Source organism: Mustela nivalis, assembly GCF_964662115.1.
Source record: "Mustela nivalis genome assembly, chromosome: 4".
NCBI lineage: Eukaryota > Metazoa > Chordata > Mammalia > Carnivora > Mustelidae > Mustela > Mustela nivalis.
This window is the reverse complement of record NC_139023.1, coordinates 34,892,979-34,920,799: the sequence shown is the minus strand read 5'-3', so window position 1 is coordinate 34,920,799 and position 27,821 is coordinate 34,892,979. Positions and strand designations below refer to the sequence as shown.

The following is a 27,821-nucleotide window of genomic DNA, read 5'->3' as shown; positions in this document are numbered from 1 at the left end:
AGGCTCTTGCTCTGGATTGGGTTTTGGCTTAAGAGAAGATGGTGGCTGGCTGTTCTTCTATCCAGACCACTCAAACTTTACCATTATCAGCAATAAGGCTGTTTTGCTTTCTAATCATTCATGTGTTCGCTGGAATAGAACTTTTAGTTTTCCTTCAAGAACTTTTCTTCCAGGGTACTGGGTGGCTCAGTGGGTTAAAGCCTCTGCCTTCAGCTCAGGTCATGATCGGACTGGGTTCGAGCCCCACATCGGACTCTCTGCTCAGCAGGGAGCCTGTTTCCCCCTCTTTCTCTCTGCCTGCCTCTCTGCCTACTTGTGATCTCTGTCAAATAAATAAATATAATCTTTAAAAAAAAAAAAAAAGAACTTTTCTTTTGCATTCACAGCTTGGCTAACTGGCACAAGAGGCCTAGCTTTTAGTCCATCTCAGGTTTTGACATGCCTTTCTTACTAAGCTTAATCATTTCTAGCTTTTAAATTAAAGTATGAGATGTGGGACTCTTCCTTTCACTTCAACACTTAGAGGTCATAGGGTTATTCACTGACCCAATTTCAACACTGCAGTCTCTCAGGGAATAACAAGGACAGAGGAGAGGGAGAGAGATGGGGGCGGGGAGATAGCCAGTTGGTGAAGCGGTCACGACACACAACATTTATGGATTAAGTCTGCCATCTTATATGGGTGCAGTTCATGGTGCCCCCAAATCAATTATAATAGTAACATCAAAGACTACTGATCACAGATCACCAACATAAATAGTAATAATGATAAGGTTTGAAATATTATAAGAATTACCCAAAAGTGACAGAGAGACACAAAGTGAGCAAATGTAGATAGAAAAATGGTACTGATAAGACTTGGCTCAATGCAGGGTTACTACAAACCTTCAGTCTGTAAAAAAATGCAGTATGTGAAAAGTGCAATGAAGTACAATTAACATTAGGTACACCTGTAGTTTAACTGAAACATAGCCACACTCATTCGTCTACAGATGCTTTCACTACAATAGCTGAGGTGAGTATAAAGACATCAAGCCTGAAATATTTACTGCCTTGCCCTTAAATCACTGAACCTAGAAAATAACACATGGGATAAGAGGAAAAAACAAATATTTCTGTGTAGCTATATAAAAATGTTCATTTAGAAATGTGAGATGCTCATGAATTACATCTACCTAATAATAATAACACAACAGGGGTGCCTGGGTGGCTCAGTGGGTTAAGCCTCTGCCTTCAGCTCAGGTCATGATCTCAGAGTCCTGGGATTGAGTGGGGAGCCTGCTTCCTTCTCTCTCTCTCTGCCTGCCTCTCTGCCTACTTGTGATCTCTGTCAAATAAATAAATAAAATCTTGAAAAAAAAATACAATTATTTTTTCACTTACTCATTCAAAATATTTAACAAACGCTTACTATGTGCCATGTTGAGTTCTAGGTACTGAGGATATGGTATGAAGAAGACAAAGTTTCTACTGTTATGGATCATAACAGTCTTGGGGGGAAATCAGACAACTGACAAATAAATGTATCATAAAATGTCAGAGAGCCTTGCAGAGAATAAAAACAGGATGGCATTATATCTAAATCCGGCAGCAAGACAGAGGCAGTGACTCTTAAGGGTGTATCTACATGATAGTGAAGGTCAAGGGGATGACCATTCTGGACATTCCAGGCAAAGTAAACAACAAGAATGGTGATGAGGAACCAACAACAAAGCTAGTGTGGCTAGAGCATAAGAGCCATGCTACTTATTAGCTTTTGTATTTAACCCCAGAACCAAATGCTCTCTACACTCAAATCATCACAGTATGCTATTGATGTCATTTGTCTGACTGCCCCCAAGTTGGAGACATATACCAATATACAACAGATACCTACATCGTTCAACAGTGTGGAATTGCAGTACTTTCTCATTATTTTATATCTGAGATATATTTAAATAAAAATATTTTTAATATGTTAAAATTTATAAATTATTACTCTTAAAGTGACTTATTATAATTTAAATAACATGATTTATATATTACAATAAAACATTATGAATACTTAGAAATTAATGTGGATTAACTCATTGCCCCATGTATGCTTTTCTAGTCTTAAAATATGCACACTTTCACATAATCACTATTATGATAACAAATATTAGAAACTTGTATGTACTAAGAACTTTAACTTGTCTTCTTTAATCCTCAACCAGGGGCTGGAGGCAGGTTCTATTTTTGCTATTTTATGAATGGATGAAACCTGAGTTTGTGGAAGGTTAGCTACTTAGTGTGAACTCCAAATTATAATTTTTTTTCCAAAGTCTAATTCTTTTTTTTAAGATTTTATCTACCTATTTGAAAGAGAGAGAGCACTAGAGAGAGAGAGCAAGTACCAGTGGGGGGCAGAGGGAGAGGGACAAGCAGGCTCCTCATCAGCAAGGAGCCTGATGTGGAGCTAGATTCCAGGACCCAGGGATCATGGCCTAAGCTGAAGGCAGGTTTAGTTTAACCAACTGAGCCACCCAGGCACCCTAAAGTCTAAATTCTTAACACAATTTCATTCTACTTCACAATGTACAAAATTCTGTGTCATAATTTTAGTTAACATATCATTACATTCTCTCAAGCACAATTCTAAATGGTTACAAAATACTTCCATGAACTGATGTACTATATAACTGATCTGAATCAAATTCAGATTAAAATGAAAATAACTATAGGTATAGTTAATCAGCCTCTAAGACCAACAGAGCCAACAATTCCCTTCTGCACTAAAAGAGATCGTTCTGGAGGCGCTGGCTGGCTCAGTCCATACAGCAAGTGACTCTTGATCATGAGGTGGTGAGTTTGAGTCCAGTGGAAATTTCTAAAAAAAAACCACAGGAAGAAAGAGTAGGCATCCCTTTGGGACTATAATTAAAAATAGTAATGTAGTAATGTAGAGGGTGCCTGGGTGGCTCAGTGGGTTAAAGCCTCTGCCTTCGGCTCAGGTCATGATCTCAGGGTCCTGGCATCGGGCTCTCTGCTCAGCGGGGAGCCTGCTTTCCTCTCTGTCTCTGCCTGCCTCTCTGCCTACTTGTGATCGCTCTCTGTCAAAGAAATATTAAAATCTTAAAAAAAAAAAAGTAATGTACAATTTGTCCTGCTATATAAGTTTCTAGAAAATTAATTAATTCACATATAATTGGTAAAAAGAAAAAGAGAAATTATGCCAGTTTAATGTGGAAGCTATGTTGGTTCATAAGAAGTGATTTTTCTTAGGTAAAGGCAGCCAGAAGAATGGGAGTCAAATGCTCTTCAGCAAGAAAGGATAAACCCTGTGGCTCATGCTATGCAGACAGGAGCTCCCTGAGCTTTAAGAAAATTAAAAATGAGGGCCTGTGGGCATGTGCACAAGCTCACACACACATACCCAAGAATGAGAAGAATTTATTCACTGGGAGCCTGGCTGAGTGCAGTGAATCTTTGGAACATTCCACCAAGAGCTGTGGTGGAATCCTGGTCTTCTGGTCGGTGTTCTTTGAGTTTGCGGTGACACTCTCCATGTTCACAAGGAGGCAATGCTGCAGGTTCTGAATAATGAATGAGGTGCCAAAGTATCATGACCACATTCCTAGTCCAGCACTTAGCGTGCTTCCAAAACAGAGTTTTGGAATATATTTATATCTATACCTATGTCTATAACCAGTGTTCAGATTCAAACACCTATGATGAATACATTACAGTCTTTAAAAAATTCAAAAACCATGAATTTAGTACAACAAGAGAATCTTACTGTTTTGATGGAACTCTGTTTAAACAAAGGCCTAATTTACAATACATCTCAGTTTTCTTTTGACTTATTTGATTGAAGAACACAATGGTACTACTGATGCTAATTTTGGCTACTCCAAAAGGAAACTATTTGTGAAAGCAAATAGAAGGAAACCAAGGATAATATGTGAAGGAAATAAAAATGCCAGTATCTATAGGATGGTCATGGACTTCAATTATTTTCTGTACTACAATGGAGGGGATGAGGAGGGAACCACATATGGATTATCTATAGCCAATAGTTGCAGTCCTGGTATACTTTCATGTTAACATTGATCCCAGGATCCCAGAAAAGAATTAAAAGTAGATTTAGATCTCTCTACCTAACTAGGATGGTCATGGAAAGTTCTTGAAGTGAGTTACCTCCAAAATCACAGACATCACAGTTATGAGTATAATAAATATATTTCTTCACTGGGGAAAAAGGCGGAAAACAGGGATTAAGAGAGACTGAAAGAGGAGCATCTGGGTGGCTCATTTGGGAAGTATCTGTCTTTGGCTCAGATCATGATCTCTGGGTCCTTGGTTCCAGCCCTGCATTGGCTCCCTGCTCAGCGGGAAACCTGCTTCCCTCTCTCCCACTCCCACTGTTTGTGTTCCCTCTCCCCCTCTCTCTGTGTCAAATAAATAAATAAAATCTTAAAAAATAAAAAGAAAGAAAGAAAGAAACTGAAAGAATAAAAGATACCTGGCACACCGATTTCATGTTAGGGAACATTAAAGAACCTAAAATAGTTGTTAGGATATCCCAGAAGCCTAATAGAATACCTTTGCTATTGGAGGTCTATGGGAAAAATGCAGATCAAAGAGAAGATTCTAATGACTTTTAAAAAGCAGGTAGTGGATCTTCTATGAACAATCTTACTTTGGAGAAAGATTATTGAAAAGAATTACAAAGAACAGTCTCTTTTTGGAGTTATCAAAATGTACCTGTTATGGAGACCTGGATGTACCCCCAACTTCATAGGCTGAAGCCCTAAATCCCCAATGTGATGGTATTTGGAAGCGGGGCCTTTGGGAGGTAATTAGGTTTAAAGGAGGTCCTAAGGGGAAGCCTCCATGATGGGATTAGTGCCGCAGAAGAAGAGACTATAGCCTTTGCTCTCTCCATGCTATGTGAGGATACAGCAAGAAGGCAACCGTCTGCCAACCAAGTAGAGTTATCACCAGACACCAAATCTGTGCGCACTTGGATCTTGGACTTTCCAGACCCCAGAACTGTAAGAAATAAATGTTTGCTGTTCAAGTCACCTGTTTGTGGCATTTTGGTATTTTGCTATAGTGGCCCAAACTAAGTACCTAAACAAGAAGTTATTTACTATTTTCCTATGTCTGCTCAGGGACCGCACATAGACTGGAAGTCCCCTCCCATCCCATGAACAGGAGCTGCCTATGCACTGGTAAATACAAGAGTGGTTAAAAGTGAAGCTTTACTTGAAGTCAGATAAATTCAGGTTCAAATTCTGTGTCTGTTACTTTCTATAAAGTTTCAAACTATAAAAGACGTTAAATATGACCTACCAATGTCACTGGGTTGCTTCTTTACTGTCCCGGACATACCAAAGAATTAGAGACCTCAGACCAGAATGGGGAGATAGAGTTTACTGAGGAGATACTAAGTATAGCACATTTACAAGAGAGAAAGCGAGCAAAAGTGGCAATGCCTCCAAGAAGATCTAGCTGCTTTAAGCCTGCTTTCTGTATATGTACATTTGGCTTTGACTGACATTTTTGACTGACAGCTGATGGTTATATAACATTTTGGCTTCTGCGCATCCACCTACCCATGATGCATTCTGTTAAAACTCTATCTACTTACGTCTTCCATATTCTTTTTTTTTTTTTTTTAACATTTTATTAATTTGACAGACAGAAATTACAAGTAGGCAGAGAGGCAGGCAGAGAGAGAGAGGGAAGCAGGCTCCCCACCAGAGCAGAGAGCCCAATGCGGGGCTCGATCCCAAGACTCTGAGATCATGACCTAGCCGAAGGCAGAGGCCCAACCCACTGAGCCACCCAGGTGCCCCTGTCTTCCATATTCTTGAGTTTCTAATGAGTATTTGCCTGGACCTTAGGGCAAGCAACACCTTTTGTGGGCCTGCTCAGCTCCTGGAGGTCCTCTTGTCGCTTCTGGGCCAGCTCCAAGGTTAGGCCTCTCCTGCTGTTAGCCCTTGGAGGTGGCTGTGAAGGTGTGGCTGTTAACACTTAGGGATGGCTGCAAGGTTGTGGCCACCATGGGCTTTCTCCCTCCTTGCTCAGACCTAACTACCCTAACTACCTTCCTAACATTATGAACCTTAAGGCATCGTTAGGATTAAATGATATAATTAAACATATATAAAGTAAAATATGTATATAAAAAACTCAGTTCATGGCCCATAGGATAATGTTTTTAGATCACAGCATCACAGCAATAATATACAGGCAAGAGAAAATGTCTTTTTACTATACAACAGGGGTGTGTGTTTGTGAAATAAGCATGCTCAAATTTATCACTACTATTTTTTTTTAAATGAAACTCTAAAACCAACAACAAAGTACTTTCAAAGCAATGACTAAACAGTTGGGTCAATGTCTTCTCTAGCCAGACCTCACACAGCTCACAGTTGTAAGGCTGGCTTGAAAATATCCAAGCAGGGAGATTCCTGCGGCTTTCCTCAAAATATCAATACAGAACTTCCTACATCCTAATGGGGCTCAGTAATGTTCTAGTAGTTCTTAGGGAAAGAGAAGTGACCAAAATGGACAAAAGCCTACCATACAATAACTCTTTTTTAACATTCTGGGTAATATATTCTAGACACATGGATTTGTAATACAGTTTATCCTTGAACACAGTGAGTAGGGATGTTGGCCCCCTGTCAAAAACCCGTGTATAAATTTTAACTCCCCCCAAACTTAACTATTAATACACTACTGCTGACTGAAAGCCTTACCCCTAACAGTTGATTAACACATATTTTGTATGCTATCTGTATCATATACTGTATTCTTATAATAAAGCAAGCTAGAGAAAAAGAAAATGTTAAAATAATGATAAGGGAAAACACAGTATGGTACTGCATCTATCAAAAAAACCATAGGTATATGTGGACCCGCACAGTACAAACCCATGCTGTTCAAGGATCAACTGCATATATGTATGTGTATATAATCTTACAAAACAACCCTCTCCATGTTATCTTGCTATCTTTTTTGCCATATTCAACAATCAGTCACAAATCTTTTTTTAAAAGATTCATTTATTTATTTTAGAGCACACATGCGTCGGGGGGGAGGGACATGACAGGGTGAGAGAAAGAGAAACAGACTCCCTGCTGAGTGTGGGGCTCAATCCTATGACCCTGAGATCATGACCTGAGCTGAAACCAAGAGTTAGACACTTAACCAACTGAGTCACCCAGGTGTTCCTAGTCACAAATCTTTTAATGTCCAAAACCAGCTTTACATTACTTTAATGTTGCATAGTATTCCTTTTAATTATACATGAATGTATATTTCCCAATTTATACATGAATGTTCCTATAAATACATTCTTACTCACTTAATTAATCTCTTTAGGATAAGGAGAGAAATTTTTAGAATAAAGGTATACACATTTTAAGTTTTCTTTTTTTTTTTTAACTTTTTTTTTTTAAGATTTTATTTATTTATTTGACAGAGATCACAAGCAGGCAGAGAGGCAGGCAGAGAGAGAGAGAGAGAGAGAGAGAGAGAGAGAGAGAGGAGGAAGCAGGCTCCCTTCAGAGCAGAGAGCCCGATGTGGGGCCTGATCCCAGGACCCTGGGATCATGACCTGAGCCGAAGGCAGAGGCTTAACCCACCTGGCGCCCCAAGTATTCACAATTTTAATATTTACCTCTTACTTGTGTTTCTGAAAGAGAAAATACCAATTATCATTACACTGTTAAAAATGTTGAAATCTTAAACCTTAATGTGCTAGTATTTGGAGGTAGGGCCTTTCAGAGGTGATTAGAGCATACGGATGGAGCCCTTATGAACAGGACTGATGTCCCTTTTTTTCTTCACTTTTTTTTTTATTTGAGAGAGTGCACATGAGCACTGGAGAGGGGAGGGTCAGAGGGAGAAGCAGACTCCCCACTGAGCAGAGAGCCTGATGCAGGCTTGATCCTAGGACATTGGGATCATGACATGAGCCGAAAACAGACACTTAACCAACTGAGCCATCCAGGCGCCCACAACGAATGTCCTTTTAAAAGAGACCCCAGAATACTCTTGTACTCTCTCTACCATGGGAAGATCAAACCAGAAAACAGGACTGCAACCAGGAAGAGGGCTCTCACCAGAACCCAAGCATGCTGGCATCTAATCTTGGAACTTCCAAGTCTCCAAAACTGTTAAGGATAAACTGCTGTTGTTTATAAGCCACCCAGTCCATAGTATTGCTGTAGAAAACTAAACTAAGACATTTGCTAACATGAAAAGATATACAAAGTAAGAAAAAAACAGTTGCAGAAATGTATGTGTACTATGGCTCCCTTCTATGTAAAACAAATTTCTAGAATGGTGTATGTAGCAAACTGTATTTTCCAAAACCATCCATAGCCTTATTTCCAGTCACATATGATCTTCCAGATCTTTCTACTCCCTATTAAGAGGTGGAGAGTCTTAACTAAGAAATTTTGGGGTGCCTGGGTGGCTCAGTGAGTTAAAGTCTCTGCCTTTGGCTTAGGTCATGATCCCAGGGTCCTGGGATCAAGCCCCGCATTGGGCTCTCTGCTCAGTGGGGAGCCTGCTTCCTCCTCTCTCTCTCTGCCTGCCTCTCTCCCTACTTGTGATCTGTCAAGTAAATAAATAAAAATCTTTTAAAAAATTAAAAAAAAAGAAATTGATTAACATTAATTAAAATTAATCAAAATTAACTCAAAATGGGTTAAAGACTTGAATGTAAGATCTGAAACCATAAAAACCCTAGAAGAAAGCACAGGCAGTAAGCTCCTTGATACGAGTATTAGTGGCATATTTTTGATCTGACTCCAAAAGCAAAGGCAACAAAAGCAAAAATAAATAAGTGGAACTAGGTGAAACTAAAAATCTTCTGCACAACTAAGGAAACCATCAACAAAATGAAAAGGTAACCTACTAAGTGGAAGAAAATATTTGCAAATCATCTGTCTGATAAGGGATTAAAATCCAAAATATTTTTTTAAAAACTCCTATACCTCAATAGCAAAAAAAAAAAAAAAAAAAAAAAAGTCTGATTTAAACATTCTAAATAGACATTTACCCTAAGACAATATACAGATGAAACAAGTACATGAAAAGATGTTCAACATCACTAATTATCAGGGAACTTCAAATCAAAAGTACAATGAGACATCGCCTCACACCTATTAGAATAACCATTACCAAAAAGACAAGAAATAACAGGCATTAGTGGGACTTGTGCACTACTGGTGGGAATATAAATTGGTGCAGCCACTATAGAAAATGATGTAAGGTTTCTAAAAAAAAAAAAGTAAGATTGGAACTATTACTACATGATACAGCAATTCCACTTTCAGGTATTTATTCGAAGAAAATGAAAACACTTATTTGAAAAGATATACGTATACCCATGTGCATTCTGCCACATTATTTTCAAGAGCCAAGATACGGAAACAACCTAAGTGTCTACTGATGGATAAAAATGGTGTGTACACACACACACACACATACACACGAATAATATTCAGCCATAGAAAGAATGAAATCTTGCCATTTGTGACAACCCAGATGGACTCTGAGGTCACATGCTGAGTGACATAAGTCAGAGGAGACAAATACTGTATAATCTGTCTTATATGTGGAATTTAAAACGACTAACCAAATAAATACAGAGAACAGACTGGTGGATGCCAGAGGTGGGTGGTAGAGGTCAGGCAAAATGGCTACAGGGGTCAAAACTTCTTTGTATCTACATAAGACGATACTAGACTTACTGTGGTGATCATTTAGTAATATGTAAGTATCAAATCATTTTGTTGTATACCTGAAATTAAATGTTATTCGTCAATTATAGTTGAAAAAAAAAAAAGGAGGTGGAGTCTATTTCCTCTCCTCTTGAACCTGAACAGGCTTGTTGACCACTGTAATCAAAAGTATAACAGGGGCGCCTGGGTAGCTTAGCCAACTGAACGACCAACTCTTGATTTTGACTTAGGTCATAGTCTCCAGATTGTGGGATCAAGCTCCACATTGGGCTCTGTACTCCCGGCAGGGAGTGTGCTTGAGGTTCTCTATCTCCCTCTGCCCCTCCCCGCAGCGCTTGCAATGTCTCTCTCTCAAATAAATAAATAAGTCTTAAAAAAAAAATAAAAAGATGTCGTGCCCGGGTGGCTTCGTCGGTTAAGGATCTGACTTCCACTCGGGTCATGATCTCAGGTTCCTGGGATGGAGACCCACTATGGGCTCCCTGCTCTGCAGGGAGTCTTCTTGTCCCTCTCCCTCTGCCCCTCCCCCACTCATACTTACTTTCTCTTAAATAAGCTTTTTTTAAAAAGAAAAGTATAACAACAAAAACATTTAATAAAGAGGGCTTCTGGCTGGCTTAGTCGGTAGAGCACGTGACTCTTGATCTCAGGGTGGAGAATTTGAGCCCCACATTGGGCACAGAGCCTACTTAAAATGAAAATTTTTTAAAAGGGGCAGCTGGGTGGCTTAGTCAGTTTGGCATCTGCCTTTGGCTCAGATCATAACCCCAGGGTCCTAGGATTGAGCCCCACATCAAGCTAGCTGCTTAGTGGGGAGCCTGATTCTCTCTCTGCTACCACTCTGCCTGCTTGGACACTCTCTCTCTCTGTGAAACAAAAAAATAAAATCTTGAAAAAAATTTTTTTTAAAAGTATAACAGAAGTGCTGTATGCAACTTTTTAGGCCAAGTCATAAAAAGCATCCAGATGCTGGGGTGCCTGACTGCCTCAGACAGTAGAGCATGTGACTCTTAATCTTGGGGCTGTGAATTTGAGCCCCATGTTGAGTGTAGAGATTACTTAAGGAAATTAAAAAAAAAAAGTATCCACTGTTGCCTGGTTCTCTCCCTCCCACATCCTCCCTTGGGATGGATACTCAACATTGGAACCAAGCCACCGTGCTGCGAGGAAGCCAAGCAACCACACGAAAAAGCCATCCAAGTAGGTGTTCCGGCTGACAGCACTAGGTAGGGTTTCTGTCATCTACCAGTATCAACTGCCAGACAGTGAGTAAGTGAGCCTCCACATACTTCATGCTCCCAGCCTCTGAGTCTTACAGCTAAGAACCCAGACATGATGCAGCCCATGAGCCATCAACACGATGCTGCGTGTGAACTTCAGACAGACGGTCTGTCAGCTTAATAAAAGGCTCTTTTATGCCACTAAGTTTTGGAGTAATGTGCTCTGCAGACATACAACTGGAATAATATAAAAGAATCAGTTCATATTCAGTAAAGAAGCAATGATGGGTGGGAGAATATAGGGAGATTTTTACTTTCTCTTTCAACACTTAGTATACTGCTTGAATTATTGAATTAAATATACTGATATTGCAATCACTATTTTATCTTTTAAATAAAACATAACCTCACTTCCTAATTGGTAAAGTGAATTATACCTCTAACCACAGGAGGACTAACTAGTCTTCCAGTGCCTGGATGATACTGATAGAAAGTATTAAGATTTGAAAGAAAAAGTAAAAAAAAATTTCCTTTATTGACTAAAAACTCAAAAGCTAATCAGATGATTAAAAAGGCTTTGTAGCCACACGAAAATGGTAGATATCAGTATTAAATTGGGGAAATATATACATAAAAATACACACATACCACAGTATCTAAATATTTGTTAAAAATATCTGGGAAAGTGTACACCAAATTCATTTAGGGAAGTCAAGAATAAGCCACATACAGAGACGTGAGTGATGAGTTTAGTCTTACTTTTTTTTTTTTAAAGATTTTATTTATTTATTTGACAGAGAGAGATCACAAGTAGGCAGAAAGGCAGGCAGAGAGAGGGGGAAGCAGGCTCCCCACTGAGCAGAGAGCCCGATGCGGGGCTCGATCCCAGGTCCCCAAGATCATGACCTGAGCCAAAGGCAGAGCCTTAACCCACTGAGCCACCCAGGTGCACCTAGTCTTACTTTTAATGTACTGATTTTTTTTTGGAAGGACATATTCATATATTATTTCAATAACTAAACATTTTACAATTTAAGTTTACAATTAAATAAGAAAAAGATACTATCAGTAGCCATATTTGCTAGGTGGAGAAGTTTTTCAAGAAAATTTTTCAGACATACATATTTTTCTTCTGGGAAAGAGGCCAATCAATCTTGATGCAACTAATTTAAGTACAGTGAACATTAGCCACAATTTACAGGGCCTTTGGGCCTATTAAGAGAAATCTGACCAAGGATCTCCCAGATCACATGCTTATAGTATTTTAATATGAAAATAAAGTTAAGTAAATTAAAAATGTAGAAGTTTCAGTTATACTGTTTAGACCTGAAATACAGAGCTCGACAAACCAAAAAAAAAGGGGATTATCTGTGTTCCAAATCTTAGGTTACAACACAGAACAGGAAAAACACAGAGCATAATCCGAGTTCACATTACTAAATCTGTTCTCTCTTTCTGGAACTTCTATCATTAATAGAAGAAACTTTATGCCAAGAGGCAGCTAGTCAAGGAGAAGAGAAGGAGGGGTGGAAACGGAGCAGAAGAGGGTGCAGCCGGAATAATTCTGCAAAAGACTTCAAGGAGAAGAATGGAAAAAGTCCCTCTGCAGGCCATTTTTATTGTTTTAAGGAAGTAGTAGTCATTAAAAACAAACAAACAAAAACAAAAAAACACTATACTATACCCCAAAACAACTAAATATAGTTGTTACAAGGATTTTTTTTTTTTTTTAAGATTTTTTTTTTAGGGACGCCTGGGTGGCTCAGTTGGTTAAGCAGCTGCCTTCGGCTCAGGTCATGATCCCAGCGTCCTGGGATCGAGTCCCACATCGGGCTCCTTGCTCAGCAGGGAGCCTGCTTCTCCCTCTGCCTCTGCCTGCCATTCTGTCTGCCTGTGCTCGCTCCCTCTCTCTCTCTGATAAATAAATAAAAAAATCTTAAAAAAAAAAAAAGATTAAAAAAAAATAAAAATAAAAATAAAAAGGTTTTTATTTATTTATTTATTTATTTGACAGAGAGAGATTACAGGTAGGTAGAGAGGTTGGCAGAGATAGAGAGAGAGAGAGAGAGAAGCAGGCTCCCCGCCGAGCAGAGAGCCCGATGTGGGACTCGATCCCAGGACCCTGAGATCATGACCTGAGCCGAAGGCAGCGGCTTAACCCACTGAGCCACCCAGGTGCCCCGGATTTTTTTTTTTTAATACTAACCTCACAAGAGACAAAAAAAAATACCAGACAACTTAAAAAAATGATTTATGGGGCACCTGGGTGGCTGAGCTGATTAAGCATCCAACTTGATTTTGGCTCAGGTCACCATCTCAGAGTCATAAGACCGAGCCCCGTACTGGGCTCCGTGCTCAACATGGAGACTTCTTGTTCGTCTCCCTCTGCTCCTCCTCCTTCTAGTTTTTTCTGTCCCTCTCAAATCAATCAATCAATCAACAGAATCTTTTAAAAAAATGATTTATAATTAGATTACAATTTTGTGTGGGCATCTTTCTACACATGTAGTAGTACTCTACTATCATATCAACAAAAACCCATATTCATCACTGGGCATATTCCCATATTAAATTAAGTAATGAAACAGAAAAACCTGATATAGATGTCTGATTTTAATTGCAAGAAACTCACTGTATATTCTTATCCACTTCTTTGAGTCTTATCTGCCAGTGTTTGATGAGTAAAGCACTAACTAGAATAGGCTAGAAATAGCCTATAATCTCTGATAATGTCTCTATTTGTTAATGTTTCTGAACATTCTAAGACTAATAGAAACATACATGCACCCAGCAAAATACAACTGTTATGAACATGTGTGTAACTCAATGATGTAATTAAATCACTGGAAGGAGATATGCCAAGTGAGTAAGCAAAGCTTTGTCATCAGCACCCCAAAATGGGCATTCTTTGTACTGCAGTCTTACCGACCTTACCCTTAAATTCTGTCTACAATGTATCATCTAAAACACTCCTATAACACAGTCAGAAATACAGTCACTTGTGTTAAGGTCAATAGTGCAGACAAGACAATAAAATGAATGAAAATCATACTTACTATTCTTTGTACTAATACGGCTTAGCAGTTAAAGAATCAAAACGCACATAAGCACTGATGAGGCAACAGTTAAGAATTTGAATTGCTGCTTGTGTTCATTTTGCCTTAAGAAACATGTAAGTGTCTTCTATTTTTTTCCTAAGGTTTTATTTATTTATTTGAGAGAGAAACGGAGAGCATGAATCAAGACGGCAGAGGGAGAGGGAAAAGCAGAGGGAGAGGGACAAACAGAGGGACAAGCTGAGCAGGGAGCCAAGTACAGTGCTCAATCCCAGGACCTGGAGATCACGACCTGAGTGGAAGTCAGATATTTAGCTGACTGAGCCACCCAGGTGCCACTAGCTTTTTCTATTTTTATATATATATTTTAAATACTGATGAGAAAAAAAAAATCTACCAATTTAGAAATCAAAGAATGTAAGAAGAGAAAAAAGTCTTCTTAGAATTATTGGAAAGCAGGGCACCTGGGTGGCTCAGTGGGTTAAAGCTTCTGCCTTCGGCTCAGGTCATGATCTCAGGGTACGGGGATTGAGCCCCACATCTGGCTCTCTGCTCAGGAAGGAGCCTGATTCCCCTTCTCTCTCTTCCTGCCTCTCTGCCTACTTGTGTTCTTTCTCTGTCAAATAAATAAAATCTAAAAAAAATAAAATAAAATAAAATAGAGAAAATGAGAGATAAATTTATTTATTTATTTTTTAAAGATTTTATTTATTTATTTGTCAGAGAGAGAGCGAGCGAGAGCGAGCACAGGCAGACAGAGTGGAAGGCAGAGTCAGAGGGAGAAGCAGGTTCCCTGAGGAGCAAGGAGCCCGATGTGGGACTCGATCCCAGGACGCTGGGATCATGACCTGAGCCGAAGGCAGCTGCTTAACCAACTACTGAGCCACCCAGGCGTCCCGAGAGATAAATTTAAAAAAAAGACTTATTGGAAAGCTAAACATCATAGAATATATTTTCTTTTCAAATAATGTAACAGTGCATTCAAAAATTTTATTCCTGGGACGCCTGCGTGGCTCAGTGGGTTAAAGCCTCCGCCTTCGGCTCAGGTCATGATCCCGGGGTCCTGGAATCAAGCCCCGAATCATTGGGCTCTCTGCTCAGCAGGGAGCCTGCTTCCTCCCCTCTCTCTGCCTACTTGTGATCTCTGTCTGTCAAATGAATAAATAAAATCTTTAAAACAAAAATTTTATTCCATAGTGAAAAAAGTCTGTCTTAATTATTGTATATTATTTTACTGCTTATAATGTCTCTGAAGTAGCTTACAAAATTTTATTTTTAGGGGCGCCTGGGTGGCTCAGTTAGGCGCTGATTCTTAATCCTGGCTCAAGTCATGATCTCAGGGTCATGGGCTCAAGCCCCACATCAGGCTCTGAGCTCAGCAGAAAGTCTACTGAAGACTCTCTCTCCCTCTCCCCCGGCTTCTCCCATGGCAGGAGCTCTCTTTCAAATAAATAAATAAATAAAAGTTTTATTTTTAAGATTAATTATTTGACTAGGTAATGCATTCACATAGTTTTAAAATGTCAAATACAGTGAAGACTCTCCCTTACTGCTTTCTCCTACTGCACCCCCACCCCAACACAGGGCCCTTGATCACAAATACAGTGTTTTTAAAGGTGCTTCTAGGAGACCACCAGGCAGCAGAACTGTGCACGGCATTACAGAAACCATCCAGGGCCTACAGCTGAACTGCCAGGGTTGAATATGCCTCCGCCACTCTGTGGTCAGCTCTAACACCTGGGAAAAGTGACTTAAAACTCTCTGTGCCTCAGTTTCCTCATTTGCAAAAGGCAAATTCACATCAGAGACTTTCTGTGGGTACTAGTAGCTAGACTAGCTTCAAATTCTCTTTAACATAGCCATTATTATAAACCCAAGGTAAATCCCTTGGAAACCATTTCTACATATTTACAAACGTATTATACTGACATACACACACACCTCCCATACACACACTCATACTCCAACGTGCAAAGACTTCTCTATGGCTTTCACTATCACTTCTCAGATACTTCTAAAATATGTTTCTTCTTGTATTTCTAGTTTGTGTGCTCTCTCCCCAAAAAACGCAGTTCCCATCCCCCCACCCACCCACTTCCCCTCCCACAAAGGCAACCACTTTCAACTTTTAGGTGATTATTTTAGTATTTACCTCCATATCTTTATAAATATGCATTATTGCTTCTCCTTGATTTTCCAGGTGTTTTTTAAAAGATTTTATTTATTTATTTGACAAACAGAGAGAGATCACAACTAGGCAGAAAGGCAGGCAGAGAGCGAGGGGGAAGCAGGTTCCTGGCTGAGCAGAGAGCCTGATGTGGGGCTCAATTCCAGGACCCTGAGTTCATGGCCTAAGCTAAAGGCAGAGCCTCAACCCACTGAGCCACCCAGGCGCCCCTTGATTTTTCAATTTTAAACAATATCCATTGATTCGCCAGTATAAAATATGAAAGACCAGAATGTTGCACTGGAAGTGTGAGAAATGTCTGGATTCTGGATATATTTTCAAGGTTGAGCCAAAAAGATTGTTTCTCCATTAGCTATGAGGTTGAAAGAGTAAACACTGACACAAAAGGTATGGCTTAAGCAACCAGAACAATGGAGTGAATGGAGAAGTCAAGAAAGTTTAAGGTTGGGGGCAAGAAAAAAAGTTTGGTAATGTGCATATTAACTGTAAGACACCTACTACTTATCTAGATGGAGATGCTGCATCAACACTTGGACATACAAAATTCTGGAATGTGGGAGCAAGCAGTGTCTTGGCTGCTCTTGTTCTAAGGTACAACTTTGGCTCTTTCTTGTTTTGGCACTTACCCTCCCTTTGAACCTATTCATTTTCTGTGCCAGGCTCTCCTGTGTGAGCCACATGATTTCCTTTTAATACGTCTTTTTCTGCTTAACTCAGCCAGAACTTCTATAACCTATAATAAAGAACCTTAACTGATATTGTGACTAAATTAGGGAAAGCAGTTAGCTTAAATTGTGAATGAATAGAACTTTATCGAAATAGAAAGGAAATAATGATAAAATCTTAACTGCTTCTAAGCTGAATACCTTCCTTGGCAAAGCCCATCTATTCCCCCAGAACAGGCAAAACTAAACTGCAGCCCAGCATCCAACTAATGAGCTAACCATAAATGCTCATTAGAATCCTCAAGTTTCGGGGTGCCTAGGTGGCTCAGTGGGTTAAGGCTCTCTGCTCAGCGGGGAGCCTGCTTCCCCATCTTTGCCTGCCTTCTGCCTACTTGTGATCTCTCTCTGTCAGATAAATAAATGAAAGCTTTAAAAAAAGAATCCTCAAGTTTCCCCAGGTTTTTACTTGCTATCAGCACTTTAATCCTTAAGAATTGGTAATACTCTAACCTACAAGAAAATCAAATTTCATTATATGTGGTAAAAAATAACAAAAATTCCAAATTAGTACCTAAAATTAGTAAGATACTACTCTACTGCAAGGCTGAATTAAATGTCCATTTTTAGAAGGATAAAAATAAATTTCTGCTCTACCATCATACTATAATACCTTATTATTATATCCATGAGTTTCCTGAACATGTAGACATCTAAATCATGGTGGTTATAACTAATACAGAAAAATTATACCCTCGGATAAACTGCTTTTAAAATAAAGGCTAGGGGGGCGCCTGGGTGGCTCAGTGGGTTAAAGCCTCTGCCTTCGGCTCAGGTCATGATCCCAGAGTCCTGGGATGGAGCCCCGCATGGGGCTCTCTGCTCTGCAGGGAGCCTGCTTCCTCCTCTCTCTCTCTCTGCGTGCCTCCCTGCCTACTTGCGGTCTCTGTCAAATAAATAAATAAAATCTTTAAAAAAAATAAAATAAAGGCTAGGGAGTTAGATTTCCACAGAGTAATAAGATAAAGGTACTAAAAAGTATGAGAGCAGAAGACAATGAATGAGAGGTAAAAAAGCCTAGTATATTATAAGCTGACAATATTTGAATGAAAAAAAGATAGGTTTCGTTAAATAACCTTTTTCTGATTATAAGATATATTATCACAGAAAATACAGAAAATTGTTTTTTTAAAAAGCCTTTTATATTCTACAATCCAGAGATAAAAAATGTTAACATATTGACATATTTTCTTCAAGTCTTTTTTTCCTGTGCACACACATATATATGGCATATGTGGGTACAGAAAAGCAAGACCATACTAAATGTCATTTCCATATCTTGCTTTTATTCACTTCATATATGAATTTCCCTTATGTTATTATATATTCTTTAAAGAAGTAATTATTTTGGTGTGCCTGGCTGGCTCAATAGGTTAAGCTTCTGCCTTCGGCTCAGGTCATGATCTCAGGGTCCTGGGATCCGAGCCCCAAATCGGGCTCTCTGCTCAGCAGGGAGCCTGCTCCCCCCCCACCCCCGTCTGCCTCTCTGCCTACTTGTGATTTCTCTCTCTGTCAATAAATAAATAAAATCCTTAAAAATAAATAAATTAAAGATGTAATTATTTCAAACATCTGTATAAGATTCCATCATATGAACACACAAGATATAACCACTATAACCACTGCCCTCCTGGTAGGCAGTTAGGCGTGTTTGTAACTATTCACTACCAGAAATAATGCTACACTAAGGAGTATTACACATTACTGAATTTAGAGAAGTTAGACCTTATTTCTGAATTTCTGAAATTAGAGATCTTATTTCAAAAGATACTCTTTCAGAAAAAAACATTTTGAGGAAGCACTTAATAGCTACTAGGTAGTAGATGGAACTAGAGGGTATTACGCTGAGTGAAATAAGTCAATCAGAGAAAGACAATTATCGTATGATCTCACTGATATGAGGAATTTGGAGGATCATGGGGGAAGGGAGGGAAAAATGAAACAAGATGGGACAGGGGAGGGAAACAACCATAAGAGACTCTTAATCTCAGGAAACAAACTGTTGGGGGGTGGGGGAGGGGGGAGGGTGGCTGAGTGGTGGACATTGGGGAGGGTATGTGCTATGGTGACTGTTGTGAATTGTGATTCACAGACCTGTACCCCTGAACGAAATAATATAAGTTAATAAAATAAAAAATAAAATAGCTACAAGGTAGATATGGCACCAAAATGCTGCCTGATTAGGAGTTTAAATAAAAGAAATAAAAATTATAAAGCACAATTCAAATCAAACAAATGTCTATCAAGCCTAATCTGCAAATTTCCTTATTGAATCAAATGAGTTTCTCCTCCCTTCTGGCATCTTCAATTCTGCTTATCAGCATGTTATCCACCAATGGATCACCCTTCACTGATTTATAGCATGTGAAAATATGCAGCACAGACTAAAAACTGTAAACTTTTAAAGGTTTGTAAAATCTAAAATCTATATTCACATAAAGTACTTTCCACTAGGATTGCTATAAACAATGTTCCATCAGGCATGAATGTATGCATTAAAGACAAAACAAAACAAAAGCTAAGAATGGTTTCCTTGGCAGTCTACTAAAGAGGACAGAAATATACAAGGGATCATAAAAAGTAGGGCTTAGTTTTAGCTATCTCTAAAAAAAAAACAGCAGAGCTAAGAGGAAAAAGCATGATACTACGTTAACAATAAAAATACAACACTAAGAGGGTCCCTGGGTGGCTCAGTGGGTTAAGCCACTGCCTTCGGCTCAGGTCATGATCTCAGGGTCCTGGGATTGAGTCCCGCATCGGGCTCTCTGCTCGGCAGGGGTCCTGCTTCCTCCTCTCTCTCTGCCTGCCTCTCTGCCTACTTGTGATCTCTCTCTGTCAAGTAAATAAATAAAATCTTAAAAAAAAAAAAAAATACAACACTAAGAAAAAAGAGGTAGTAATTCTTATTAAAAACTGATCTCCTGGAAAAACTTACCAGTTAAATTCAAGTCTATTTTTTTGTTCCTAGTATCACAGTAATTAAAAAAAAAAAAAAAAGCTTTATGTTTAAATTTAGCCATAAAAACTATCAGCTATGTGACGTCATGAATAGGAGAATATATTTTAAATAGTCTCTCCTCAGACTCATCTATTTTCACATCAAGTTATCAGAGATATGATTCTGCCGTTTTATCTCTATAGCCACGAGTCTAATTTATAAGTTCTTATTTTATTGATTTCCCTCTAAGACATTCTTTAGGATCATAAGTCCCAGCACATGCTGACTCTAAGAGGAGTACCACTCACAAAAATCACACTTCTGATCATTATATATAGACACTGAGTCAGCAGAAAACCTGCTTACTAACCACCAAAAACTCAAATATTTGAACAAATGTTTATTCCTGGCTTTATTAACTGGTCTATGATAATATACCTCTGTACAAGAGTATTCTAGAACAATAAAATGTTGTCTAACATAATAATCTCTTATTGTTAATAATAGTTAATTTCTTCTTTTGCACATAAAAAGTATAAAGTATAATACATTAGAAGTCTAGAGACTTAGGAAAGTCTTAAAAACCCTATAAATTCAAACCTCACAACAATCAACTCAATGAGACTATCTAAAGCTTGTTCAGAATCTGATTTGGATTTGGAAATGTTTTATATAGAGATTTTTATTGTTATGTCATTTGTTAGAGTAGGATCTGAACCATGTCACAAGAGGAACTGTGACCTCATATAGCAATTTATCAAGTAAACATGCTCCATATAGATAAAGACCATATGCCTTAAGACAGAACAGAAAAGGTTATACACACGTTTTACTTACCTATGACGGTGATATCACCAACATAAATCTACTACCATAAACAGATAACAATCTGTTTTTATCTCTAATAAAAGAATTGCTGGCAGGCACTTTGACCATTATGACTTAAACTGCCGTGGAATTTTAATTATGAAATAATTTCAGTGACCATCAAATGAAAATTCTCCAATAACCCATGCCCACAAAAATAGGACAGAAGGGGTACACAGTTCAATTCTGAATAGGACTGTCCCATTCATCTCACCAGATTGATCAGCCTTCTCATTGCATGTTCATGAGAGCAAACACATTCACAGGGATCGAATCCACCTTCTGCCATGATTGCCCAGCTTGATTTAACTCGACTGTTTAAATCTAGGAGCAAGAAAAGAAAGTGTAAGACAACTGTGGAGCATTACTCTTTCTGTTGAGCTATGAAAAATTCATATTATTGTACAGATTCATAGTAATTCTCTTAAACTTAGGCTAGTTTACTTATTAATGACCTATATTTATGAATTTATACTAACATATAAATTATGATTATATAAATTTTGAATTAATTATATAAATTATGAATTTATAGAAACAACTGCCTACCCCTTCTACCATCAGACTGATTTCCTACAAATGTGACTGTCTTCAGATGCTCTATCCTGGCTCTCTTGTGTGGCGGATGATGCTAGAGTCCTACTCTGCTTACTTCTTTAACTTTGTTAGCTACAGTAGTGCCATAGACCAAACGCTTATGCCATCCCTTAAAATTCTTATTGTTAAAAAGGAGACAGCAGGCCCCAAAATGGGAGTCACTCATGCTAAAGTCCATCTCAGCAAACCAAGACCTAATCACCCAATCTAATTGCAGTTTCAGCTCTAAGAACCATAACCTTCAGCCAACCAACATGAAATTACCCAGTCAGCATTAGTGAGCTAACCCATCCATACATTCCTACCATTCCCCCTTGGGAAGGTGATCTTGCCTAAAACAGTACATTCTTTGCTAATAATTTCCTTTTTCCACCCCCTTTCTGCCTTTAAAAACCTTTCCTTTTCTACAGCTTGGTGGAGCTCCTTTCTATTTGTTAGATGGGATGCTGCCCAGCTCATGAATTGTTGAATAAGGCCAATTTGATCTTTAAATTTACTGCTTAAGTTTTGTTATTTAACAAATTTGGTGAAAGCGGCAGGATCAAGTGAGACTTCTGATAGCTTTGGGGACAACAAGAAACACAGGTGTGATAACCCATGAACTGTTCGAGTTCTCTTTCTTTCTAGCCATTTCTGGGGGTCACTGGGAATTGGGAAGTTCCTGTCAGTTTTGAGCTCTGCTATCTTTTTTTTTTTTTTTTTTAAAGATTTATTTATTTATTTGACAGACAGAGATCACAAGTAGGCAGAGAGGCAGACAGAGAGAGAGGAGGAAGCAGGCTCCCCGCTGAGCAGAGAGCCCGACGTGGGGCTCAATCCCAGGACCCTGGGATCATGACCCGAGCCGAAAGCAGAGGCTTTAACCCACTGAGCCACCCAGGCGCCCCAAGCTCTGCTATCTTTGTGTTGAACTTCTAACCAACCAGCTTTTCAGTCCCGGGCTTAATGGGTCAGTTTGAGCTGACATACAGTTCCATCTGGAACCTGAGTCCCTACCTCTTGGTTCAGTCCCACAATTCCCCAGTTGTTTGGAATACCTTTCCTCAGTTTTAGTCATAGTACACACTTACTGGCATATGGTGGTTTAGTCCTTTCCTCAGTTCCAACCCACAGTCCCCACTTACTGGAGTCTGCTGGTTGAATGCATGCTGAGAACTGGTGATGGTATGCAAAGCCTTTTCTTGGCCAGTCCACAGTAACACCTTTTGGTTGCTGCAAGTATGTTAGGGTGCATGTTCGTTTGTTTGTCTTATTTTGTCTAGATAAAGGGTTATAGCTAAAAGAATCTCAGAAGAAAAAAAAAAGCCACAAAAGCTGGTGGGCACTAGAACACTTATGAGCTGTTAAGAGTATCCATCACGCAAATCAAAAACTCCCGCCTTAAGTGGCTCACTGAACAGGTTAGGTTGACACTAGGCCACCTCCAACCTCGAGAAAATTCCTGTGCAATGAGTTAACCGTAACACTGCACAATTCCAAACCCAGAGGCACATCCCCCTCAACTCCCAAGAAACCCAAATGCTTCCTTCTGGCACCCCTGCTTATTTTATGCCTAAGATATATTGACAAAGTGGCAAAATCTTACCAAGCTTTATTATGTCCTCACAACCTGGCTTGGTAACCATCAGATTGGCAGCCCCAAAATGAGGCTAGACAGAAATGTGGACTACACCCCATTTACAGCTAGATATGCTGCACAGAAAGGCAGGTTAAATTCTAATTGTGGCTAGGGTCCTACCAAAATTCCTCAGAGGAATTACAATGGCCATTACAAGAAACATTCCAATTAGATAAGATCATTTAAGAAGGGCACTTAAAAGCAAGGCTTCAAATCAAACAGAATGGGATGCCTATTTTAAACAGTATGCAAGAGACTTCAAAATTCCAAAATATTTTCATTAGAAGATTTGTTGTAAAAGGCTAGTGAAAAACTAAAGTTGTAAAAGGTACCTAGCAAAAAGCTTTCATTCTTACCACTTCCTTGTATCTTCCTTTATTTGAGGACTCATTCTAGTACTTCTCTATCTAAGGGGGGTTATTTGATACGGCCAGAAATGTTTGCTATTTGTCCTAGGCGAAAACCGACAAGAAACGTAAAAGAATTTTTGAGTAGCTCTGGGACTAGCCATTGGCCAGACTGAAAGCTGATACACACATCCTGATAAGAATATTTTTTTAGGCCTCCTCCCATAAGCTAAAATGAAACTAGGTGCGGAGAAGGAAAGAAAAAAAATCTTCTGAAGCCTTTGTAAAAGTATTTACTTAAAAAAAAAAAAAAGGCAATCAGATGGGTGGACCCACCTATGACGTCATTCAAATTATAAACCCGATTCTTTGAGGAATTGAGAGCAACTGTCTGCATTTTACAAATCTTGGCAAAATTAGAAATGCAGCCCTAGAGGCAACTCAAAGTTCACCTATTCCTTTTATTACCAATTCCAAAACCTCTATTTATCTCAAAAGGCTTATTGACCTTACAAAAACAAAGTCTCAGAGCAACTTGCATTCTTCCCCTGTGCCTTTGAGATGTAAATATTAACTCCTATCTAGACCACCCCAATTCCCAAGACTAAAACTAAAAGCGGTGTGTATGTGGGGGGTTGGGGGGAGTTAAAATTCAAATTGCAAGTGAGCCTCTCTTGTCCAAACTCTAGGCCAAGCCTCCTTAAGCTTTCCTGTCTCCCATCCAAGTACTAACCAGGCCCAACACTGCTTAGCTTCCAAGATCAGACAAAATCTGGCACATTCAGGGGGGTATGCCTATCTCTACAAATACAAATCTTTTTTTTTTGGTCTTTCTTTAGTAATCTCTACACCCAACATCGGGTTGGAACTCTGACCTTAAGGATCAAGAGTTGCATGCTCTTCCTACTGAGCCAGCCAGGTGCCCCCAAAAATACAAGTCCCGAAAGTCTTCATGGGGCGCCTGGGTGGTTCAGGTGGTGGCGCAGGCATCCCTTGATCTCCAGTTGTGAGTTCAACCTCCATGCTAGAGCTTACTTTAAAAAAGAACTGTTTAAATGGCTTAAAAATAAGTGCTTATTAAGTATTTCTAAACCTCAGAAATATAACAGAAATGAACCCAAATGTTTTTCAAATTCACATGATGTAGGATAACTTTCAGTATAAAAGCTAGTTTAAGTATGTTGGTTAAACTAAAACAAGACATGTCTTTTGGGTTATCAGATCAAATACAAAACTTTTCTAAGTTCATTTTCTCTCTCATAAAATCTGTCAGCCAAAAAGAGTTTGCGGCAATGGCCTAATGTCTAAGGCTTTTGTGTGTAACCTAAACAAAATTGTTAAAAACAATTAAAAAGACTAAATAAAAAGGTTTTAGGTAAACTTTAGTTTCCTCCTAATCTTTTTGATAACCTGAAACTTTAAAGTTCTGTTTATTTAGATAATGATTTAAATTCATTAAATAGCCATATCATTTCTAAATAAGATAAAATATTGAAACACTAATTACTAAACACAGGTTTATCAATTTTGCCTTCCTTTTACAGAGGAACTAAAGATATTTGGGGAAAGCGCGTTTCTAGAAATTACAGAAAGTATTTAAAGTCTGCCAAGCCACAGGATGCTAAAGCAATGTCCGTTCACAATTGTTTTACTTCTCTACTTCCATTAGAAACTAAGGTTTCTAAAGGTTAAAAACTTCAATATATAATAAGGGAAACATCTGCCTATGCAAGCAAAGTAGGATGCGGGTTTTTGGTAAAGAAGGCCTATAAATTGGGACTGGATCCTGAATTCTAAGTTTCCTCAAGTATCTGGCTGGGACCTACTATACTGTTTCCAGTTGTCTCCCATTCTTCTGATTTGGAGTCAGTAAGAACAAAGACTGCCCTAGAATTTCCTTGGAAGGGATTATCTACCAGATCCTTTTCACCACCCAGAGAGGGACTCGAACACTGGACACACATCCCACCACTGACAAAAACTGCACCAGACATCCGGTCCGATGCAAACACCAGAGACCTCCACATCAGGTTGATTAGGAAGATGAGCTGACATCAAGGCGCTCCTCCGAAGACACTGGATCAAGACTTCGTATTTTAACTAAACGTGAAACCCTCTTTTTTTCCGTTTTTTACAGTGGTACTGGCCTGGAAAGATGATGCTACCATCTATATCTCCCAGGCCACTGCTACAGGGCGGTGGGGTGGGGTAAGTTACGGAATTTAGAATATTTTATTTCAAGCTAAAGAGAAAACCTAACTGACCTGTGTCTTGAACGAGCAAACACAATATTCTCTCTGAATCTACCTATTAACAGTACTACCTTAACGGGAATGGTTTGTGCCCCAACAGGGTTTATCTTTGTTGACGGTGGTTATCCATCAATGCCTAGACCTCTAGCAATGCCTCTTTGGTTATCAAAGCGTGCCTGTAACTGTTTCACCTCACTGGTTAACTCCCCTGAATTCACACTGCCAAGTTAAAAAAGACCTAAAAGGAGGTTTTCATGGTTCAAGATTCACTTTCTTTGGCAGGGCCCTAGTTTAGATTAATAAATCTAAATGAGGCTACGATCAGAAACCTCTCCTTGACTCTTGAAAGTATTACAAAATCCACAACAGCTGTACAACAAAAATCTTAGACTGTCTGGCCACAGTTGTTTTTTTCTGTTTGTTTTCTTGTTTTGTTTTGCAGTTGTTTTTGGTAATAGGATACCCTTTATTTATCGTTTAACTGGGCAAGGAGGTGTCTGTGCTGTGACCACCATTGCCTACTGTTTGTGGATTAACATTTTTGGGAAAGTTGAAACTCAATTATGTAAGATCATTGAGCAAGTCACTTGGCTTTAAAAAATGACCTCCTTCAGCAGGGTCTTTCCTCGACTTACTTGATTTTGATTGGTTTTGGTCCTGGGAACCACAGCTCTGAAGTGCAATGGGAAATCATTCTGAATAATCATAATAATCATAATAAGCACACTGTATTCTCTCAAAAGCTTTACATGCATGTTCCTAGCTCTTAAACACCATGCAAATGATCTCCCTAAGATGGGAACATCAGAAGAGGACCATAGAGGGGTGCCTGGTTGCCTCAGTTGATAGGGCATGTGACTCTGGATCTTGGGTGTAGAGAGCACTTGAAAATAAAATCTTTTTTTATTTTTCTATATTTTTTAAAAGACTTTATTTATTTGACAGAGAGATCACAAGTAGGCAGAAAGAGAAGGAAGCAGGCTCCCTGCTGAGGGCTCGAGACCCCAGGGCCCTGGGATCATGACCTGAGCTGAAGGCAGAGGCTTTAACCCACTGAGCCACCCAGACGCCACCCCACCCTTTTTTTCAAAATTTTTTTTTCTTTTTTTCTTTTTTAAGATTTTATTTATTTATTGGCGGGGGGGGGGGGGCATAAGCAGAGGGAGGGGCAAAGGCAGAGGGAGAAGGAGACTTCCTGCTGAGCAGGGAGCCCAAGGTGGGGCTTGGTCTGAGAACCACAGGATCATGACCTGAGCCAAAGGTAGATGTTTAACTGACTGAGACACCCAGATGCCCCAAAAGTAAAATCCTGAAAAAAAAATTGTGAACCTTAAGTTGTGGCCTATCACAGAGATTAACCAAAAAAGAAAAAAGTCACAACCTGTGAATATCCCGAACAAAAAATGGACAGAAACCAGGATACCTGCGTGGCTCAGTTGGTTAAGCAGCTACCTTGGCTCAGGTCATGATCCCAGGGTCCTGGGATCATGTCCCACGTTGGGTTTCTTGCCCAGTAGGGAGCCTGCTTCTCCCTCTGCCTACTGTTTGTGGCTCCCCCTGCTTGTGCTCTCTCTCCCTGAGAAATGAATAAAATCTTCAAAGGACAGGAGGACAGAAATGGTGAGAACTTCAGAGCTGAAAGTGGTACTAATGCCTTAAACTTTGATCACACATCTCAGTGAAGCTGCAAGTCTTATCAAAAGGGGTGAACTGTATAAGGAGACAGAAAGCCAAGAGAGCAAAAATTTGTTTTATATATATATATATAACAAATGTATTTATTTATATATATAACAAATATATTTGTTATAACAAATTTTTTACCAAATATAACAAATATTTTACCAAATTAAAAAAAAAAAATTCTGGTTGTCCAGGACTAGAGGGCTTGGGAAGAAATGGACTGACTGCTAACTGATACCTGCTTTCTTTTGGGGTTAAGAAAATGTTTCAAAATTGATTAAGGTGATGGTCACAAAACTCCATGAATATACTAAAAACCACTGCATTTTACACAAAATGCAAAATATGGCATGTGAATTATATCTAAAAAAGGCTGTTATTTTAAAAAAAGAGGGGGTGGGAGGGCACATGGCTGGCTCAGTCAGAAGGGTGTGTGACTCTTGAACTCAGAGTCATGAGTTCAAGCCCCACATTGGGTACAGAGTTTACTTAAAAAAAAATTTTGTTTTTTTTTTAAGATAAATGTTGCTTAGAGAGCACATACAGGTTCTAAACTTACCTAGGGAGCCAGGGAAGATTTTATCAAGAAGTTAACTTTGTGGGGC

General features: G+C 39.1%; 2 protein-coding genes across 7 annotated transcripts in view; one reads left to right on the top strand and one right to left on the bottom strand.

Annotated features, from left to right (window-relative positions):
- Positions 1–27,821, top strand: part of LIAS (lipoic acid synthetase) — a 475,402-nt gene that overhangs the window by 92,583 nt on the left and 354,998 nt on the right. The window lies entirely within an intron of this gene.
- Positions 1–27,821, bottom strand: part of SMIM14 (small integral membrane protein 14) — a 74,689-nt gene that overhangs the window by 19,052 nt on the left and 27,816 nt on the right. For all 6 annotated transcript variants that reach the window (XM_082728906.1, XM_082728907.1, XM_082728908.1 and 3 more), the window contains one exon: positions 20,934–21,043. In XM_082728906.1, coding sequence (XP_082585032.1) covers positions 20,934–21,008 — 75 coding nt within the window. In that variant the 5' untranslated portion in view covers positions 21,009–21,043. The remainder of the gene's footprint in view (positions 1–20,933; positions 21,044–27,821) is intronic.